The following is a 20,984-nucleotide window of genomic DNA, read 5'->3' on the forward strand; positions in this document are numbered from 1 at the left end:
CACTGACCGAACAAAAAAGCTACATAAACCTAAGAACAATGTCTTTAATAGATGTAACCGTACCAAATACTCAGAATCTCCACAATATTTGGAACAAAAAGCTTTTAAAATGAAGAGCTCTAACAGAGAGGATCTTTAAAACAATGCGGAAACAGGGTAAGGCTCATATCATCTCTATTATACAGCTTTTCGTGAGGCTATAGAGGATGAGATGATATCCTAATACTTTTACTCAACCTCAAAAAGAAGTTATTTTAGTCATCTTTGTAATAAACCCTAAAAACCATTCAATATAAAAGAATAACAGCAAGACAGAGACTTGTTCTAAGACTAGTTCTATCTGAGCTTCATCAAAATATAAAAAAGATGAAAAGAATGACATTGACCATGATGATGACAATAACAACAAAGATGCAGACCATGCTATGAAATATAACAATATATGAAATGGTAAAAATTGCCATGTATTGCCAACCAGCTACAAAGCTAGAGTATCCAGGTACCTAGAAAGATATAATCAAGTGGGTAGAATTATACACCAAAAGTCTTCTATCTTGATAAACTAAAAGATCACAAATCACCCTGCCACAAATACAAATCCCAATATAGCCTTAAGAATTTAAAAAAAAAAAATACACTGACCTGGCATCAGAACATCATTACAGGAAGAAATGCTGCCTCTGACTGCTTGGACCCAACTCTGCTCCATAAGCACTGCAGAAAAGCAGATTCTAAGAGATGACACTACACTGAATACTCAGAATCTCCCAACTGGTAGAATGGACAGAAGAAATTAAAACCATATGAGGAGCAGACATGTCATCCCTGTCATCCTGTTTGCTACTGGAATTGTCTCAAACATGCTTTCACTGGGTCTACAAAAGATAAGCTTACAGCCCAACTGTATCATTCAGGTACAAAAAGCATAACTTAATCTGTCTAATGTAAAAGTCCGCAGAATATTAAATATAAAAGGATAATAGCAAATAGTCTTCTAGACCATTTCTATCTGGAAAAAATGAGAACACAAGTGATCATAAAGATATTTATCGAATACTTTGAGCAACATACTGCGGGGAATACAAAGACATTCCTTGTACGCAGGGAATGTATGATCTAATTTGGGAGAAAAGAGATATACACAAAATGATAACTAACAATACAAGGCAATGTGTGCTTAATACCAAATTAATGGTCCATATAATAAATGCTTTTGGAATGCAGAGGGGGAAAAAAAGGGGCAATAGCATTTCATTTTTATTTATATCTTTTGTTTTTATGTCACCTTTATTTCTAAACATATCCCTCCCCACTCCCAGAGAGTACAACAAAAATATAAAAAGAAAAAAAATCAGTTCAACAAAACTAACCAATATATCAACCAGATAGACAGTATAAGCAACATTCCACCCCCACTGTCCCCTAGTTTTACAAAGAAAGGAGGGATGCCCTGTCTCATTCCTCTCCTTTGGAGTCAGGCTATTCTAATCACACGGCAGTCTTGATTTTGTTGTTGCTGTTCTTTCCATTTACATTATTATACAGCCATTGTATACATTGTTTTTCTGGTCCTGCTTCCGTGGATTTGTGTCAATTCATATAGGTCTGTCCATGCTTCTGTATTTTTCATATTTGTAATTTCTTACAGTGCGGTAATATTCCATTATATTCATGTACCACAATTTGTTTAGCCATTCCCCACTCAAAGGGCATCAATGTTCCAGTTCTTTGCTACTATAAAAAGCACTGCCATAAATATTTTTGTGTATATGAGATCTTTCCTTCTATCTTTGACATCCTTGGGGTATGTGCCTAGCAGCTGATCTCTGGGTCAAAGGGCATGGGCATTTTAGTCATTTTCTTAACAAAATTCCAAATTGCTTTCCAGAATCACAGCTTTCCAGAATCTTCAGCCTTCACCACAGGGCATTAGCATATGAAGGAGCACCATCTAAGTACTCATTTGTAAACAACAGCATAACAGATTGTAAAGAATAACTTTATCAGTCACAGAATATGAGAACTAAACTGGTATAGAAGGAGATGCATAGCAAATGAGCCAAAAGGTAGGTGGATACTAAGTGCTACCATTCCCCTTGTGGTAAAAGTCTTGTGTAACAGGTAAGAATGCAAGCCAGAAATAGCTCTGTTCTAAGCAATGAGACAGTTAACTCCTCTCCCTGCGTCACCCTTAAGTCAGGCGAGGCTTTCCAAGCATTAACCACTGAACCATTGCTCCTGACTTGGTGAAATTCTAGATAAGTGTTCCTGAAATAGAAAGGCCTCAAACAGCCATTCCTGAAGCACTGAGGTACCATCAATTATCCAAAAAGATACTGATAAGTACTTAAACACTGCTATGTTGGAACTAACATAGACAGAAATTAGAATTGTTTCAATTCAACATTTTAACTTCAAAAGCCTAGTCTCCCAAAAGAGCCAAATCAAGAAGCAATACGAAAAGATTAAATGCAACTCAGTTTGCATTTGCAATTCAATTTGCAACTCAGATTAAATCCAACTCTTCTGAACTCTTCTAAATATAAGACTAGCTAGTACTAGCAGCTGATGCCCTCTAGAAACTTATTTTGATACTCTGCTGGGCTTTCTGCATCAATGAATAGAATCAATGAAATCATCAATGAAAAGAATTAATTCTTTTTTTATATCTGATAGCTTTCAGGATTGGGGGGGGGATAATCTGGAAATAAATATATGTAAAAACAAAAGATATTAATAAAAACTTAAAAAACAAAGTTTCCAGCATGACTATAAAGTAGGCATTTAATCTGTTAATATTTTTAGAAACCTAAACTTCAGCAAATAAAAACTTGAAATTATTCATTAATCTAAAGACCACTTTTAAGATATAAATCTACCATAAAGCCCATATTAAACTACTGTACCCATAAAAACATGAAAATGTTCACTTTGAGAAAATATTTTACTAGTTCTCTAAATTAGGATAAACCAAATTAGACCCATAGTCTACAAGAAATTAGCCTGAAACAAAACAGAGTTAAACTGACAAATACCAAAAGCCGAAAACACAACACATGCAAATAAAATAAAACACAAAACAAGGCAGTATACAGTATAGAATATATCACCATTAAACCACAGGTAAGTGTTGGAAACTACTAGCATAGCTTCTTAACTGGTGTCCCCCCTCCTCCAATCCATCCTTCCTTCCAATGCCTGAATAATCTTCTTAATGCAGAGGTTTGATTATTTGCTCAAAAGCCTTCAGTGCTTTCCTAGGATCCACCACATAAAATGCAAACTGACAATAAAGGCCTTCCATAAGCTTTCCAGCCTTGTAACATCACATTCCCTTTTACCCATTCTACATTCCAGCCAAATTGCCTACTCAATACTGTTCTCTCACGTCCTCACCCTGCCCACTCCAGCCTCCATAAACACCATGCCTGATGATGCTTTGCCCTCACCCTCTATGTCACCTGTAAAAATCTTTCCCTTTCTTCAAGTCCCCAACTCAAGGGTATCACTGACTCTGGGAAACCTCCTCTTGTACTTCCACCCCCCAAATCACCTACCTCATTTTGAATCTTTCTGAATCTTTGAGTCTGTTCTAGACCTCTCCTATGCAGTTACCACATTCTTTTAGCAGAGTTATTTGTAAAATGTCTCTTCTTCCCCCCACTAGATGATGAACTCTTTGGGGATAGCTACTGGCTTGCCTCCTTTTTTTATCTCTTAGCACAGTGCATCTGCATATGGTTTTGCACGATGTTTACTGAATTGAATTTTCTAGGTTGGAAAACCATAAAATATGAAATGGGATATAAATCAAAAGAATCTCCAAATCTCTATTTTCAAGTATACTAAAATCAACATTTTTAAGTAAGCTGTTAAAATGTTTGTTTTAAATTTAAAGTCAGTAAGTCAGTGAGCAGATATTATCTGAGAAAAAGCCACCCCAAACTCTGAGAGACTGAGAAGATAACGACAGCACCCCATACAGAGGCCTCTCCATTACCCTCACACCACTCTATCTTGTATCCTACTTACTCCCCAACAAGTGCCATTCCCTGAAGCAGAATGCAAGCCCTTTCAGGAAAAGAACGATGTCATTTTTCACCATCATAATCCCAGTGCCTTGTGCATGGCACTCACTTGGTGTTTTGTTCAAATCCAGTCTCTGGTACTCACAAGTTGTGGAAATATGATTTAAGTATTTCACTTCATACAGCCTCAGTTTCCTCATCTGCAGAAATAGAAATGTTACTGCCTGTAGGGCCTACCTCACAGGGTTGTCCTGAGGCTTAAACGATTTCCGTAAAATGCTTTGCAAACTTTCATGCACTTCATACACCCTCACTATTACTGAGTGTCACGTCATAAATGAATGCTGAATTGAGTGTCATGCTATCTAGCAATCCTATGCCCATGTTCACCTCTGTGCCTGTGCCATGTTCGGACTTTTCCCTTTGTGTAGACCGCCTCTTCATCCATCCAAATACTATTCATCCTTTAAAACCCAGCTCATTGCATCACCTTTGTTTTCATTGCCCCCTCCATCCAATTAACCCCCATAGCACTTAGTAAGCAGTACACAATTTCCAGAGGCCCTCTTCTTTCGTGTGTTTTAGTCTTATCTAAAAAGATTTGAAGTTTCTTGAGGTCAGAAGCTGTCTTCTATGACAGGTGTTCCACACATACTAGGATCCACAGCTAAGAAGGCAATGCAATGCTGTTACTTATATATGGAATGTCTCCCTTTTCACACTTTGCTATTAAATTCCTGTCCATTCTTTAAATCCCATCTCAGACACCACATTCCCCCATTCCACCCAGCAACTACTTTTAACCCCTCAAAGGCCCTTTGATGTTATGATCCTCTCCAGCAAACTTAGGTAATTACTATGTACTATAGTTACTATGTTTATATGTTATGTCCCTACTAGTCTGTGACAGCCAGAAAGCCAAGCCCCATCTCTATCGAACCTTCTTTATTCTGCCTCCACCCCCACCCCCACTGCCCCAGCATCCAGGTTCAGCGCTCCACACCCTAAGTGCTTAATGTTTGTCAAATGAAATGACGCTGAAGATGAAATTTCAATGTATCTTTTATAAGTGCCAAAAGCAGTGTGTTAAAAGACGGCAAGAAGAGGGGATGCTGAAGGGCTTTAGAGGTACTTGGCCCAGGAAAAGTGCTCTTCAGTGTTTCTACATTAAGAAGTCGCAACATGAGGTAAAAATCCCCTAAGACAATTACTCCTGGAAGAGGAACTGATGGGAAGTGACATCGTCAGGTGCTCAGAAAGTCAGCTGAGGTGATGAAGAGAGCTTGATATGGCCTAAGACCCAAAGGTGTGCTAGAGACCACAAACCACCTTCTAATACACAGGAAACCAAGAGAGAAGTCTGCCCTAGATATTTCGGGGGTGCTGTATAACCTTTCTGCTGCTGCTCTACCCCCAACCCCCCTTTCATTCTAGCTCGGTCATTTATTTCCTGTGATCATTCAAAGGGCTATATCATAATGTGTGCTGAATGCTAACTTCACCTCTAGATCAGAGAATGGCCATGCTCTTTGGTCTTATGTGAAAACAATAAATCGCTATGTTAAAAACATTAATTGGGTATTTCCAAAATAAGCTTTATAGGTAATATGAACAAATAGAAAAACATATGCAGTAACCCAGCTTGTTAACCTGGACTGATATCAAGGACTGAAATAAAAATGATTTATAAAAACATTACTGACTGTGTTCCACAATAACAGAGATCTTTTAAGAGTTCTACAAATAACAAAGAAAATGATTAAAGATATGGTAAACAAGACCTAGGACAAAATGGTTAAGGTTACTGAGCTAAGGTCCCAGATGTCAAAAGGTGCTCAATGAATGCTTGCTAAAATGAATTCAACAATTTCATAATTTTTCCACTCAAAAATCTTCCATGGTCTTACTGCTTTCAGGACAAATTCTTTAGTTAGGCATTCAAGGCCCTTCATAAACAACTAGTCTCTCAAGTCCTCAGCCCAGGTATATCACTCCATTAGCCACCTCCCTGACCCTTGAAGTTTTCTACCTCTGGGATTTTGTTTACTGTTGTCTTTTCCATCCAGAAGGCCCTCCCTAAAAAGAAGCCCAATGGACAAATACCTTTACGAAGTAGCAACGAAATGGAGAATAAGGGAATCCCTGAAGTCTCCCCTTAGCTAGAGAATAGATAAACAAATGATGGTATAAGAATTTAATCGAATGCTACTGCACTGAAGAAATGATGAAACAGATGGTCTTAGAGAAACCTCGGAAGATCTGGAAGCAGGGAAGGGGCACCATCGTGCAGAGTGCCAGGCCTAGCATCAGGAAGACCTGAGTTCAAATCCCATCTCAGACACTGTGTGCCATGGTAAAGTCACTTCACCTTTGTTTGCCTCAGTTTCCTCATCAGCAAAATGGAGATAATGATAGCACCTATGTCACAGCTGTTTCAAGGATCAAATGAGATGATATTTGCAAAGCATTTAGCACAATGTTTGGCACACAGCAGGTGCTATATAAAATGTTAGCCACTATTGTTGCCATTATTATCTGTGTAAACTGACATAGAAGGAAATGAGCAGAACCAAGAGAACAATTCATAGAATAACAATAACATTCTACAGCAAAACAAGTATGAAAGACTTGAACTTTGAACAATGCAATGATCAATCATCATTCTAGAGGGTTCTCTAAGACCAGAAACTTTTTTTTAGAGAGAGAGAAACTCTAGCAAAAAAAAAACTCTTTAGTGACAAAGGGAGACCCAGAGGATCTAAAAGGATAAGAGACTTTAGAAGAATCTACTCTCCAACATGTGTGACAAGCTGCCATTAAGGCCCCGCTGGATCCAAAGCAGAACAGAGCGGAGGAGGCCGCTCTCTTAGAAGGCTACTCAGTCCACTCTGGTGTGGCTCTAACCATTAAGCTCGGCCTGTCGTCAAGCCTCGACAGCTTCCAACAACGCTTCCAATCTTGCCCTCTGGAGACTAGCAGAACAAGTCGAGTTCCTTTTTAACAGAAAAACTCTTTGACTACCTGAAGGCAGTTAGGATATTCTCCCCGGAGTCCCTTCTTCTCCAACACCCAGTCCTCCTACAGCATCGACCTCCAGGCCTTCACAACTCTGATGGTCCTCCCGCGGCTCATCCACATCTTTGCTAAAATATGGCACTCAGAACTGAACATGACACTTATTCCAAAGATGGTCCAACCAAGGCAAAGGATCATGGAACTTTTACACTGTCCTCCCAATTCCAAGACATGATTCTCTTAATGCAACCTACTACTTTTTTGGTTACAATATCACACTACTGACCCACTGACATTACAATCCACTTTAATTTCAGATTTTTGTCAGATGAATTTCTATCTAGCCAAGCCTCCCCATCTTATTATACTAGTATCCAACTTTACATCTGCCCCCATTAAGTTCCATCCTATTAGATTTAACCCAATGTTTAAATCTATCCAGATCTTTTTGAATTATAACATCCGATGTGTCAATTATTCCTTCTGGCTTGGTGTCATCTTCAGATCAAACATGTCAGTAATATACATGACTGTTAACTACATTTCAGGTCCTGAATGTCACAGAAACTCCTTTATGAATTTTTTGAAAAGAATGGATTCGCAAAGTATTAAGTATGGTTTTAAAAAAAAAGAATGGTTTAAGGGAGGCTGAGTGATAAAGTAGAAAGAATACAGGACTTGGGCACAGAACAACTATATGTAAGTCACTTTCTCTGGGCCTCAGTTTCCTCATCTATAAAATGGGAATATTATGAAACTCACCTCACAAGACCACAGTGAGAAGATACTTTTTATTTTTTTATTTTTACTTTTTTTTAGGCAATTGGGGTTAAGTGACTTGCCCAGGGTCACACAGCTAGTAAGTGTCAAGTGTCTGGTCTGAGGCCAGATTTGAACTCAGGTCCTCCTGACTTCAGGGCCAGTGCTCTATCCACTGCGCCACCTCACTACCCTGAGAAGATACTTTTTAAATTGTAAAATAGTATTATCAATAATAAGGTATTACTATTATCATTATCTCATTATTCTATTTTTCAATGGGGTTCAGATAGAAATAGTTCTGGGACAATTATCTAACTGCTATTATTCTTTTATACTTAATGTTACTGGGCAGGTGGATAAAATAACTGCATTTGTAAATAAATAAAAGTATCAGGCTCTAAGCCCCTCTTCTGTAAGCTCACGCTTACTGCAAATATGAGGATGAAGAGGAGGTAGAGAATGCTGATGCTGGTGGTGACAGTATTGGTGATGGTGGCAGAGGAAGTGGCATGGCAAAGAGTAAATTTTAAGTCAGTTTTCTCATCAGTAAAGTGAAGAAAAGAATACCTGTACTACTCACCTTATAGGAATTAAGTGTTCTGTCAACTTTAAGCTGCTAGAGAAATGGGAGTTATTACTACCTAAAGACAAGGTAACCAGATCGCTCCTCTAGCTTCCTTCCACTTATATTTCTGAAAGATTTAATATAACTGTTAGAAATCACACATTCCATCAAACAATAATCAACGTATTTCAAAATATTTCAATGTCTTGCAATTTTTTTAGAGATAATTGGGCATGTTTTGTTTCTTCTCATTCATAGTGCCTATTTATGTCTACATGAATTTTTGAGCCAAATGGCTTTTGGTACACCATGAGATAACTATATATTCAACTAACCTGACTACATCAGCCAGCTGTGTTGGTACTGTACAAACCAATCATATTTTAGGTTTATTAAATGTCCTAATACAGTGAAACAAAGAGGTTTAAAAAGCAAAAACCACCAGCCCACAAAATGTCCTATTGGCCCACCCACACATTAGAATATGCCATTTCACACCCCTTTCTATCACGAATGTCTAAGAAAACCCTAGCAAAAAAGCTACTAGGAAAAGGCCAAAGTTATTAAATTCCTTTCAGCCTTGTTGCTGATTTCTCTAAGAGCTTGGACAAGTGCCAAGTGACAATGGCTAAACTAAAAGGTTTTGCTATCTCTAATTTCTATGAGTTTTCCTAACCCACACAATCGAGTAAGTCCTCAACAAAACCATTACCTTATCCCAGCAGTATTTTTCCATCTAATTCCACCCCAGTTAAAAGGAGATGAACATTAAAATACCATCATAAGAACAGACAAAGAAATTGAGGGTTGTTTTTTTTAAAGTATTATATAAAACAAAAAGTCACTTTGAAGAACCCCAAAAAGGCAAAAAGTTTTGCATTTCAAAATTCGGTCGCCATTACAAAATGGTTAATAAACAAAAGGGCCAATAAACAAAAGGGCCATAGCTCTAACAGACAATGTTAACATATCAGACATTAGCAACTATTAAAGTGATTCTGCCAAACCAAATCTAGTGAATAAAATTCCTCTCCTAGCCTCCTTAACCACAGCCCTTCAGCTAATACCGTCCTAGCCCTTCCCACACCCAGTGACATTACGACAGCCATCGTTATCCAGTAGACAGAGGCTCAGACATAGACCACAGGAACTCAGCAAGCTGCTGCATACCTATACAGCACAGCTCCTGGCACCTGGCCCAGATAACCACAAAATACTACACTTACCATGAATGTCCCCTGGTGAAATCATGGCAAATCCTTTCACTTAAACTCCCAATTGCAATTTAAGACCACGAAGACTTCTAGCTGCAACGTACTAAGTTGAATATCGTCTGCAACCAAAGCTACAGCTGAGTGCAGTGAGATTTCCTTTTGTGTTTGTTTCCCCTAAGAATGGAGCCCCTTCACACTCATTTTTAAGCTACAATTACACTGTCCTACAAAACATTCCTTCCTAAAAATAAATCAAGGATTCCATATTTTTAAAATTTGTTTTTCGTTATAGAAAATTTATTATTTCTTAAAAAGTCACAGAGGAATAATAAAGGAGGTTCCTTTACTTCTATTTCTTCTCTTCTCCATTTAACTAAATTCTCTTAATTCTTCATAGCTAGGTAAATAAGCATGAATCATAGTAGCAATAACTGTCTATCATCTAACATAAGGTACCCTTTATATAAATATACCTTTATATAAATATGCAAGTTACTCTTGAGTCAGAAACTCTCTCTCCTGAAAGAAGAAGTTCAGGTATGGTTATACCTCTCAATTACATGGATCACGGACCCTACCTAGGAGCAGCCTGGGAATATAAATATCCAGCATTTCCCTAAGGGTAGTCACCAACTTCCATTACAAGCATGCAGGTTCACAAGGCTTCAAAACATAAAAAAAAGTTTTATTTCTATAAATAAATTTTATCATATGTTAAAGGAGAGAGGCCCATAGGGAAGTCAAGAGTCCTCTGCCCACCCCAATCTTCAATAGGACCATTACTCTTCCTAGGGACCTATATGGTCCCTATGCCTTACACTTTGGGCAGGAAAGGCAGGATTTGTGACTACTATACACTCCACACTGTGGGTCTTTCTCTCTGCTATCAGTCTTCTCAGTTTTGCTTTAATTGTTTGACACTTATTCAGGAGCTGTTGCTAGTTACCTCCTACATAGGTACAAGCTACCAAGTAGCTAGACTATGAAGCTATATTACATTGGCATCTCAGGTGATATTGTAGCTTTTTCTCCAGCCTATTTAAATCTTCTGCTCTTATAAACCTGGGTTCTATATTCCATCTTGCACAAAAAAAAGGAACTCTTTCAGATGTTTTGGAAACAGGTCTATTTTTCATTCTGAGTCATCTCATTGTAAGTCCATTAACTATTTTCCTTCACTGTCCCCCCATCACTTGGGCATTCCTATCAGCATCTTCCACTGAGTTGTTTTTTTTTGTTGTTGTTGTTGTTTTGCTTTGACAGTTATTCTCATCCTCTTCACTTCAAAAGAGGAAATATTTGTTAAAGCACTTAGCATAGTGTCTGGTACACAGTAGGCACTAAATGCTTCTTTTCATCCTTCCCTCTCCGTTTTTACATTGTCTTTACTACTCTAGTTTTTCCTCCCAGCTGAACTGGGCTGAGCAAACTACTCAGACTGGTTTCTTAGAGATCTCCAAAAACCCAGCAGCTCTCAATGGCTAGCCAAACTGGACTCTTAGGTGTCTGCTGATCTCATCTTGCACTTCCCTACTTCCACAGCTGTGCAAGCTGCCCTCCCAAGCTTGGCAGACCCTTCCTCATCACCCCCTGTTGAAATCGCATTCCTTAAAACCCTAACTCAAATGCTACCTCCTCTATGAAGTTTTTCCTGAGTTCTCAAGTTGAAAGGGTTCTCTCCCTTATCAACTGTTCCTAGAACAATCTGTCTAGATATCTTCTTTGTCCATTACATTCTACTGCGTATCATACTTCTTGGTGTACTTATTTTATTACTCTTTGAGATTATAAACTGCTTGAATAAGAAGATTGTCATTTTTCAACTCTATACTCCCAACACCTAGCAGAGTACCCCACATGGAGAAGGTATACAATATTGAGTGATAACATTAAAAATCACACCTTACAGGTGAAATCTTTACCTTTTCAATCAAGACAGCCCTAGCTCCTAGTTCAGCCTACATGTAACCACTACTAGACACAGGACAGGATGTATTGACTACAAATGTTTTCATCTGAGATAAATGAGGGGGAAAAGAGATACTCAAATCCTACCAGCCTGTAAACAGCCGAGGGTTTTTGTAAGCCCTTTAAAGAATGGTCAAGAGTAACATTTAGTAAGTTTGCATCTACAGTACTTCTAAAGTTCCTAGTAAACCCCAAAGCAAACAATAGCTACAGCAAGTTTGTTTTGGACTCAACGAGCATATCAAAGGAAGTGATTAAATGCCCTAGTGGAACATAGTAGTTGGAGAACAGAGAGCAGTATTTTTTTGTGCTGTCATCACCAAAACCAAGTAGGCACAACAAAGACCAGGAAAGAAAGAAGGCAGTGACACATTTAAAATATTTCTTTGCAAAGATGAATGCTTTTCTTTTTTAATGAAAAAGGATAGATTTGAGTCCCAAAAAGCTTAGGAAACACAATATGATCAGCATTATTAAAAACAAACACTGAAGTTGAAGAAGAAAAAACCAGCACCATAAAACCTTAAGACTGGTGGCAACATGAACTTGGTAAAGAATTCTATAAGCATATGTGTATGTGTACATGTGTGTATATGCATCTGTGTATGTGTGTATACATACATATATGAACACCCATGCATGCACAATAACTTATATATTCTTGTGTAATAAGCATACATGTATATGTATTACGTGTATGAGCATGCACACATGTGTGTATACATCTTGTTATATAGTTCTGTGATGATACTTTTAATCAAATATTTATAATTTCTACATTTGATACAAACTTTCAAAAATTAAAAAATAGCACATAATAGGAATTTAATAAATGTTTGCTGACTGCTAAAAAGTCCCTGAGGTCCTTAAGAGTAAAAGCCCTGGATAAGAACACAAAAAACACAAAAATTTTTAAGAAATTTTAATTAAGACCCATATTCTGCCTTATCTCCATGGAGAATTATCATAATGAACTTACAAGGTATGTTTCTTTTAAAGGGGAAAAAAGCATACGGTGTTATTTAGGAAGAAGGAAAAAATGAAAGTATGAGAAAAATGCTGTCAATATTCCAACTACCATTTTGGACTTTGTTATTACCTGTCTTAGTTCTTGAGCTTCTTCCTCAGAAACCTGCTCATTCACTTGTAACTGGATCTGACTGCTTTCTCCACTTCTGAGGGAAGGTCCAGGGTGCACCACACTTTCTATTAGCCCAGATGCTGGAATAAAAAATTCAAATACAATCATACACTGACATCTTCTGGAAATGTTGAGCAAGCAGGAATGCTAGACTAGTCAGAACCAAACAACATATTTAAGGGGCTAATTCATAAGATACAGAGCTGGAAAAGAGCTTAGAGATTTAACTCCCTCATTTTACTGAAAGAAACTGAGGCCAGAAAGAAATTAAGCAATATGCCCAAGATCACACAAGTGATACTAGGAGATACAGGATTCAAACCCAGGTTCTCTGTCTGTATGGTCTTTCTTTTTTTTTTTTTCTAAAGGGGAAAAGAATTTTTCAAAATTGGTGAATTTTTCTTAAGATATAAAAAAAATCTAGAAATAGAAAATGTAAGAAAACCAGAGACCTGATGAAATTTACATTAGTTGCATTACTAGGAACTACATCATCATTCAAAGTTATTCCACCAAAGGCAACAATTTCAGAGAATACAGGAAATTGCAGCATTAGTCCAAGCCAAGCCAAGCCAAAATTTATGAGGCTCACTTAGGTGGTAGGTGAGTCAGAGGGCTGTCCTGTAGTCAAGCATTTGCTCAGTTTCAGAATCTAGGTGTTTTCCACTGCCTCAGCACTGCCTACTTAACCACCTTGGTTTACAGAGCACCTGGGAATCCCATAATCTAACCTAAAAACAAAAGGGTAAGTAGAACAACAAACAGTGCTAATCAATGTGGCAGCACAGATTGGGCTCGGAAGCAGCAGGCCACCTGTCCCTTATTTAAAGAGCTGGCTCCTATCGAAATAGCTGCTAGCTCTTGTCCTAGATAACAGCTTCGATTAAAGGTCAATATTTGCCTTTTAGTTATAATCCATATCACCTCACACTTAGCTCTAACCATGTTTATCAGGACCCTTCCAAACATCCCACAAGTGGTCAAGGTAAAGGTTCAACTGCTTAAAGCAGGCTGCCACTGCCTTCCACTACAGCTAGAAGCAATGCAGCATAATGATGACAGCTGTTAAGGACATCATCAGAACTGAAAAGTAAATAAGGCTAGAGGCAGAAGCTAGCCTTCTGCCCGAAGAGCAGGAACCAAATTTGTCAGCAATGATATGCATCAGTTAACTTAAGCAAAGAATGATGGAACAAGCATTTCTTTCTATACACATATGTCCCCAAACAACCTCTTCCTCTTCTTTAAGAAAACTGCAATTCCCTGAAAATCTTTGGACATAAATGAGAAGAGGAACCTCACTTTCCAACAAGCAAACTGTTGAGTGGATTATTCCGTGAAAATGATTTGCTCTATGCCACACTAAAGAAGGTCCTTTACTAAAACAGTAACAATAAAGTCAGAAGATGGAAACAGCAAAAATCAAGATGAATGAAATATCCTTTGAGTTATTATTTGTTGCAATAAGATTAACATATGAAAGTCACAATTGTCAGGACAGGAGCTTACCCTAAGAATCACTCACATGACCAAAGCAGGCTCATCAAATTTCTTTATTGTCTACACTTTAACACGCGAACTCCTTAATCCAGCATTTTAAACAACTTCCAGAATCCCACCCAACCCTAACTTCCTCTCATTAACCCACTCACCTTCACACCAGCTCTCCTGCAGCCAAGGGAACCTATTAGTGCAATCAGCACACCTGAGCTTTCCCATCGCTGTACTTTCTCTCATCTATTCCACCTGTTTCAAGTGCCCTTTCCCCTTCTCTCCACCTGCTAAAACACTTGTTCCTTAAAAAAAAAATTCAGATTCCACCTCCTCTTGAAAACCTTCCTTGCCTGACCACCCTGGTATTAAGTAAACTTTAATGGCCCAACCTCCCACACTGATTCTATCTACAGTACTCAGTGACACCTAACGCTCATGTCAAATGCTCTCTACACTAGAGATCATGTTCTATTCAGTATAATGGGATTCAATAATTCAATTCAGTAATTGTTTGGAAATTTGCAAGCCACTTATGATTTATATATTTATATGTTCATTTAACCAAAATTATCAATCAACAGAATTCCCCATTCCCTGGCCTTTCTAAAACAGTGAAATTCCACTACATACATTATACCTAGAATCCACCCAATGTAACACACATGTATGAGACTTCATTTCTCATAGCTGCACTTTATAGCAGGTGATTGTACAAATACACCTTGAGGGAAACTCAAGCACTCACTAGAGAATGCATCCCCTAAAAGGCTGGCCACTAGGTACTAAAATTTACTTCAACCACAGCCACAGGCATTAAGATGTAAAAAAGCTATAATCTGCATCACTGCAAAGAGTTTCCACACGATGATGAAATCATATCAATAGAATCTCTATGTGTATCATGTATTTTTTTATGTATTCCTACATAGTACAACCATACAAATATACACAATGAGAAAGGCCACCAAAAAAAATTAGTCTTGTTAGGATCACAATATGTTTTGCATAAGGAGCAGCAATAATAACTGGAAAATATGGTTTAAAATGAATCACTGTGCTATTTACACAAAGCTTACCTCAATATTTCTTTATTGAAATCATAAGAAAGTTATGAAAAAAACTAGTAATTTACAATTTTATTTTCCTATCTCCTAAAGTTTTCTAATCTTCTCATTATGTTTCTTTCTTTTAAGTTTCATTGCTGTGTTTTGTTTTTACATTACTAATATTTACAGATTACTCCCATTTCTTGAGAGGTCTCTTGTAACAAAGTAAAACAGTTAAGTAAAACTAATAATACAGTGACTTCATAAAGTGCACACAGCATTTCACATCTGTACCACTCCCCCAACTTCTCTATTTAAAAAAAAAAAGACATCTATTTTCTCTCCCTTCCACTCCTACCCCATTAAAAAAGAAAAACAAATTTCTCCTAATTAATATGCACAGTCAAGCAAAATAAATTCCGTCAATTGCATACAGAAAAATATGTCTCATGTGGCACCCTAAATCTGTCATAGAGAGCATGTTTCATCATCAATTCTCTGGAATCATGAATGGTCACTATTTTGATCATGGTTCTTACAGCTTTCCAAGTTGTTTGTTTTGGACAGTTGTTATTGTATGATTGTTCTGGTTCTACTCACTTCCTTCTTCATCAGTTTATAAGAGTTTTCAAAAACTGTTCATTTTTATAATACTGATGTCATAGTATAAACTGTATGCTTCATAATGGCAATGAGAAATAATGCTCTAAGTGAAAAGCTGTATATTTCGAGAGTGACCTGTATCAGGTTGTTAGGTAACACTGGAATGCAACTGCTCTCAAAGTAAATAACTGACAGGTTCTACCTATTTCTGTTTCCAAATTGGAATTATAAGATAATGGATTCTTTAATAAACTCCATTTATGGGGGAAAAAAAGCCTTAAACAGGATCTATTTTAGATAGCTACACTTGAGTGTATCTATCTCACTGATTCAGAAGTTCCCTCCAGTGATGCTGATTACTGCCTCTCCAAGCCTGTCCATCCTGTGGGATCCTGGTCCACGTCCTTCCTTCAATTCAGCAAAGGAGACCCACTCACTGTGCTAGAGTCTGTCAGTTAATAAACATTTATTAAGTACCTACTATGTGCCGGGCACTGTGTCGAGTGCTGGGGATACAAAGAGAGGCAAAGAAGACTCCTATGTAGCCTATGATACTCCATGAAACTTTCCAGAACCAACTCCTGCCCAGTAAGAGTGGGTTCACTGGGACCAGACTGCCACCCTGTGGCCGTAACACACACTCCATAAAGAGACATTTAATGAAGGTTTAACGTTTCTGAGGCATCGTAAAACATGATTTCCACCACCGCATTTTATTAGTTTCCAACCTGAAACAATATAAATACAAGTGGAAGAAGAGCTGCATTATCCTTAACTCACTGACTGAACGGCAAACGATGATGATGATGATGATGATGGCGCGCATTCATGGAGTGCTTTAATGTCTACAAAGGGCCTTACATACATTATCTCATTTCATAATAAAATACAACACGGAAAAATGAAGTCTGATAGCAAGATTCACATAATCTTATCACGTTAAATACTCCACAAATTCAAAACCAATTTGACTGGATGTGTCAGAAGTTCTTAAGTTAGCTTCTCCCAAAACACTAATTAGTGTGTGAACAATTTCTGTCTAAAGTATAAAAGATAAAAATTAAATTTTCAGTTACTTACTAGAATATTCATGATAAACTAGAGTTGACAAACTCAGATTTCAAAGAGACCTTAGGAATGCATCTAGTTCAATTCATCCTCAGTCATTTGTTGGTCACATTGGCAAATCATTTCCAGCGACACATACAGATAGATATGCCAAGATTTGAAGTTAATTTAGAGGTACGAGAAAGGAGTTCAAATCCAGTCTCAGACACTTAACTAGCTGGGGGATCCTGGGCAAGTCACCCTGTTTGCCTCAGTTTCCTCATCTATAAAATGAGCTGGAAAAGAAAATGACAAACTACTCCAGTATCTCTGCCAAGAAAACCCCAAATGAGGTCACAAAGAGTCAAACGTGACTGAAACAAGTGAACAACAACAAATGAGAAAATACAATAGGATAGCAAATAGGCAGTCTGAAGCTCAGTCAGTTTTTAAAGAGTCCCCAGTTTGGCCTGTATACCTTGAATAACAGGGAGAGGGACTGAACCTGTAATTCTATTGGTATAGGAAACTCACTGGCGAGGAAATTCCTTCTCTACCACTAACAGCATTGAGAGATTTAAATCTAAGACAAGTCTGCCTTGAGTCACAAAGGGAGTATGGTTCAGAGGGAGGCCCCAGACCAAGGCTCCCTGGTTTTGGAGTCACTATGGCACAACACCTCTCACTTTGAATAAAACTAAATAGCAAGTTCTAGTGCTATTTACTCAAGTCAAAAATAGGAAAAACTCGGTCACGCATTACCTTCTTCTGTGGGGGCAGTGTCTTTCAAGGGCACATCCCAGTCATGCCTTGAGCAGGTGACTGTTGCTGATCCCATACTTACAATATCCATTCCCTATTCAGGTGCCACCTCTTTTAGGAAGCTTCCTCACACTACATCCCAGGCAATGATAACCTTTTCTTCCCCTGGCAAGTTCCTAAATGGCAGGCCTATTTGATTTTGATCTTTGTACACCTAGCACCTAGCATAGTGTCTAATACATAGCATGTATTTAATAAATTTTTTTTAAATTAATTTAACTGCAAGCTAGTATTTACATGCTGCAATACTCTTTACATATGTTATGTCATCTGATTTTCAGAACAGCTCTGGGAGTAAGAGACTATTATTACCCCCCATTGTAGACTGGGGTCAGACTAGGCAAGTGCCTGAAGCTGGATTCTAATTCAGGACTTCCTGACTCGAGGTCCAGTACTCTATCCAATGGGCCACTGAGCTGCCTCCCAGACCACTTCCAATCAGCATCACTCATCTGGCAGTCAGAAAACCCTGCCTTGTGTGCTATTTGCCTTTTTATAGAGAGGTATCCTACACAGGTTGGTTAAATGAGGATAGGTTCCAATCTATCAGAATTGTTGGAGGGGTTACGCGACTCAACGAGCTTACAGATACAGTGAAGTTATCCTATCTGACCAATCAAATCCTAAGTAACTTGCTGACAAGGCTAGTGTGCAGCGGCTCTTTATCCTCCATGCCTAACAGAGACTTGCAGGTAATATGCTGGCCTAAACACTGATCATCCACCTCACAGTCTGGGCAACTTACAATCATTATATCCCTCACTCAGCCACCCCAGAGCAAGCATAGCTATAGCAGACACGTCAAAACCCAGACCCAACCAGCCAGGACCATTTGATTGAGGTGGGAGAGAGAACAACCACTCCCTATATCCCACCACTCCCCCAGCCATTTCCAAATTCTCCCTTCCTCTCTGTCACTCAGCAACCTCTCCTCCAATAGCCACAATCCAAATCCTCACCCAAAGTTACAGTGGGTATTGTATATGGCCCCCAGTCAGTCTCCCTCCTTTCTCAAGGAGATCAGCACCTGGATCACTGTCTTCCTTTCCTTGTCAACTCCTGCTTTTGTCCTAAGGGACTTCATTCACACTGATGCTCTCCCTAAATCCCTAACCTACCAATTCTTTGCCCCCTAAAATCCCACGTCCTACTCCTTCACTCCACTTTGGCCACACATAGAGAGGGATGGTTCTATTCACTGGATCTCATCATTATCTACAAGTGTATCACTTCATTAATTAGAAATTGTGACATTCACCTAACTGACCTGTCTTCCTTCAGGCCCCAACTCAAACATCACCTTCCACATAAAACCTTTCCTGGTCTCCTCAAATGCTGGTCCTCTCCTTCCCAAACTACCTTTGGATATTTGTTATTTATTCTCCTTTATATTCATTCTGTATATACTAATACACAAAATTGATTTCCCAATTAGAACACGCCCTGTGAGTTCAAATTGTTTCATTCTTTATACTTGTATTCCCAGTGCCTAGCACACAGCAGGTGCTTAATAAATGCTTGTTAATTATTTTCCAAGGCAAAAAATAACTCATTTTAGGTGTATATCCAAAGGCCACCTTTCCTTAGACTAACATGATGAGCACTCAATAAATTTTGTTGACATCTTTTACTGCCTGAAACTTCTACTATCAACTTCTCTTCCTCCTCTTCCCTTATGATGCTACTTCTATCCCCACACCAAGAGGAAAACAATGGGAGAGGAAGTGGCAGCTCTACAGTATTCCTAAGGAAAGGAGTTAGGGACATCAAGGGTACCTGCTCCTGACTCTCTCATAAGCTCTAGACCTGGACCTCAGACAGCCTACACAATACTGTCACCCAGGTGTCAAAAATCAAGATTCCTATCTTCCCTCAGCTAGCTCCTTTGAACACTTTTGGCACCAGGCTCCACCATTCATTCGGCCCCCCAAGTATGAACACTTAGGTGCAGTCTTCGACTCTTCCCAACCTCTCACAGCCAAATGACTAGCACACCCCATGACCTCCGCCTCTGCACGTCTCTGACATCAATCCCTCCTCTCTCTTCCTGGCAGCGCCAGTCCAACACAGGTCCTCACTACTACTGCCTCAACCAGAGTAAAGTCAGGTTTTCTAGCTCTTATCCACCTCAGATACGGCTACCAGATGAATCTCCTTATAGAGAGCTTCAGGCATGATACTCCACTCAAAAAATCCACAACCCTCCCTATTGTCTACCAAGCAAAATTCAAAATCACTGCCAGAAATTCAAGGCCATCCACAGTCAGACGCCAGCCGACCTTTCTAGCTTTATCATTTCCTGCCGCAGACTTCCTGAATACACCCTCCATGTCTTCATCTCTCTACAAGGGCTCATGCTGTTCTACTGTTAGAATGCCTTCCTTCTCCTCTCTTTACCTGTTGGACTCCTATCATATTTTTAAAGACCAGTTAGGAATTTTGTGTTGTGCCAAGTAATCTAGGACATAGTTCTACCACCTCAATAAATGAGAAGCACCTCCAAAATGCAACAAAATCAGCAATGTCAGAAAGGAAAAAATGAAAATAACAAAAAAAAACTTTGATTGTGAAAGCTTCTTGGAGTTATCTTTAAGAGTGTTCAAGGCTGAAATACAAAATTTTTTAACACTAATGTTAAAAATTGTTTTTAACATGTAATTGGGGGAAAATTTTTAAAAGAATGTCCCAGGGAGACTCCCCTCAACTTCTTTCTACCAGCATCCTCCTCAAGGTCAGCCTCTAGACTAATGAAAGTTAGTGGGAGGACAGAGTCCAAAAAAGTGGGAATGAAAAAAGGTAGAGACCAGAATCAACTACAGTGGTGTCTTGGAGTCTCCCTACAGCAAAAACCTTACAAGTCGCCCTAATGCATCAAGGGCCCTAGCTAGCTCTTGTCCAATATTGGTTATTTGGGAGAACAAGGAACAAGCTAGTGCTAAAGACTGGGCACAAAAGCACCAGGTCTATAAACGAGAAAGGACTCAGGGCAAGAAGCATGTAGAAAAGGTCAGAGGAATGTAGAAAATCAGGAGACATTGACAAAGACAGACAGCTTTATACAACGACGTCAGAGACATAGGAGGTGAGATGGCATTGTTACTTACTCTACTGGAGGAGTGTTGGGGGGGAAAGGGGGTTAGATCCTTCGGGAGATCAGCTTCTCCCAGACAGGGTTGTGGATCTCAGGAATAAATCTCTCTGCAGGGAGAGGGAAGAGGAGCAAGTATCTCAGAAACGTCTGGAGAGGGTGGTCATAGGTTCAAAGGATGAAGGCATGAT

General features: G+C 38.8%; 1 protein-coding gene across 4 annotated transcripts in view; it reads right to left on the reverse strand.

Annotated features, from left to right (window-relative positions):
• SNAP47 (synaptosome associated protein 47) overlaps window positions 1–20,984 on the reverse strand; it is a 96,865-nt gene that overhangs the window by 61,719 nt on the left and 14,162 nt on the right. For all 4 annotated transcript variants that reach the window (XR_003567317.1, XR_003567316.1, XM_027842142.1 and 1 more), the window contains one exon: window positions 12,652–12,773. Coding sequence is in view for 2 of the 4 variants with exons in the window: in XM_027842142.1 (XP_027697943.1) it covers window positions 12,652–12,773 (122 nt within the window). In the remaining 2 variants the exon portion in view is untranslated. The remainder of the gene's footprint in view (window positions 1–12,651; window positions 12,774–20,984) is intronic.

This window comes from Vombatus ursinus, unplaced genomic scaffold (genome assembly GCF_900497805.2).
Source record: "Vombatus ursinus unplaced genomic scaffold, bare-nosed wombat genome assembly UNPS02014867.1, whole genome shotgun sequence".
Classification (NCBI taxonomy): Eukaryota; Metazoa; Chordata; class Mammalia; order Diprotodontia; family Vombatidae; genus Vombatus; species Vombatus ursinus.